Source organism: Limulus polyphemus, unplaced genomic scaffold (genome assembly GCF_000517525.1).
Source record: "Limulus polyphemus unplaced genomic scaffold, Limulus_polyphemus-2.1.2 Scaffold475, whole genome shotgun sequence".
Classification (NCBI taxonomy): domain Eukaryota; kingdom Metazoa; phylum Arthropoda; class Merostomata; order Xiphosura; family Limulidae; genus Limulus; species Limulus polyphemus.
In genome coordinates this window covers 570,948-572,655 of record NW_013666085.1, presented here as the reverse complement: position 1 = coordinate 572,655, position 1,708 = coordinate 570,948, and the positions used below count along the sequence as shown (strand labels likewise).

Here is a 1,708-nt window from a genome sequence, read left to right as displayed (position 1 = left end):
CCTATGTAACTATTGTGTCCACTTTGACTAATCATGGGATTTGTATTAATCTGACACATATACTGGCCCTGGTCATCCTTCTGGACGTTATCTATGTGAAGAACCCAGGTGCTATGGCCGTTATGGGTTATTCGGAAGCGTGGGTTTCTTGTAATCACAGCATCATGTAGAGATAATAGCATGTGCCTGTTTATGTGAATCCACGACACCTAGTGGTAGGAAATCTTACTTTAGTAATTTATCAATACTCACAGTACAGAAACTTCACATATTTCAAATAAGATTTGTGATATCAATATAATATTTAAAACAATACTCACTGGAGATAGTGATAATCTTAGTGGTATGAAATTGGAAACAGTATTTAAATAATCCCAATGAAATAAACGTGCATGAATATATTACTTTTAAATGTAATTCATCTTTTTAAATATTGTATAATAATATCATGTAAACACTTTCAGATTGATAAATAATTAAGAAAAAATTAAATTTCATTAAACTAAATTGCAGAATACTTTATAATGCGAGACTGAATGAATGTAAATACACTTGTACCATATAAAGCATAGATTGATAAGAAATTCTTAATATGAACTGGAAAAAAATATGATAGTCATTCTATACGTATTACCAAATGCTGACCAATATGACCAATGAAACTATGATGTTAGGCTCGATTGAAACGGATAAGTTTCTGATAACTAAATAACCATATTGAGTCATGTACAGAGTTAATCTAAAGGATCGGACATACGATAGGTAAAATTTTTCGAAGAGGCTGATAATTTGTTTAATTTATTATATCTAGCTAATTATTAGTGATAGCTTACATCCACACTTATTTTACAGTTAGTTACATGAAATCTTATTGATTATAATGTTTTTTTTTTTAATATTACCTTTTTTTTTCATTACTCATTTTTCGCCTAACGTGCAATTACAGTTAGTGTCATAAGATCGGTGAACAACGTAAAACATTACTTGGATTACAGTCGAAAATATCCTTAAGAGAGAACATAGAACAGAGAACATAGCCAGCCAACTGATTGTTCCACGAAGTTTAGTTTAAAACAGTTTCTTGGTTTGTGAAACTCTGCTATTCTTCTCACTTTGTTACATAGGTATGTGTTAATCATTATATATACATTTTTTTTCTAAATAATTTCGCTGTTTATTTATATAATTCGTTTATTTTTAACCAGATATTTTTAATATCAGTGAATATAAGTAAGATTGATACTCTGTATTGAATTATCACCACACAGTGGTTATAATGCCGGACTGTGGGGCTGAAGTTCGCGTCCCGGTATCACTACAAAATAAAAAAATGTAACTCGTACCTTGCACTTCTGAACTTTTGGTGCATTATAAGAATGACTGTCAAATCCCATTATTCGGTCTGACAAAAGTTGCTCACGAGTTATGTAATATATAATTTATAACTGTTGTATTAAAGTGGTCATTATCTAACTTAGCTGGTACACTTATATCTATATATAATTTATAACTGTTATATTAAAATGGTCATTATCTAACTTAGCTGGTATACTTATAATATATCTATATATTTTTTAATACAACAGTTATAAATTATATATAGATATATTATAAGTATACCAGCTAAGTTAGATAATGACCACTTTAATACAACAGTTATAAATTATATATAGATATATTATAAGTATACCAGCTAAGTTAGATAATG

The 1,708-nt window shown here is 28.9% G+C and overlaps 1 protein-coding gene across 1 annotated transcript in view; it reads right to left on the bottom strand.

Moving 5' to 3' along the window:
• Nucleotides 1-10: 10 nt before the first annotated feature.
• The window catches only part of LOC111085570 (zwei Ig domain protein zig-8-like), a gene marked incomplete at its 3' end in the record, with an annotated part of 93,493 nt that continues 91,795 nt past the window's right edge, over nt 11-1,708 (bottom strand). The window contains exon 3 of the mRNA XM_022384729.1: nt 11-209. Within this exon, the coding sequence (XP_022240437.1) occupies nt 11-209 (199 nt within the window). The remainder of the gene's footprint in view (nt 210-1,708) is intronic.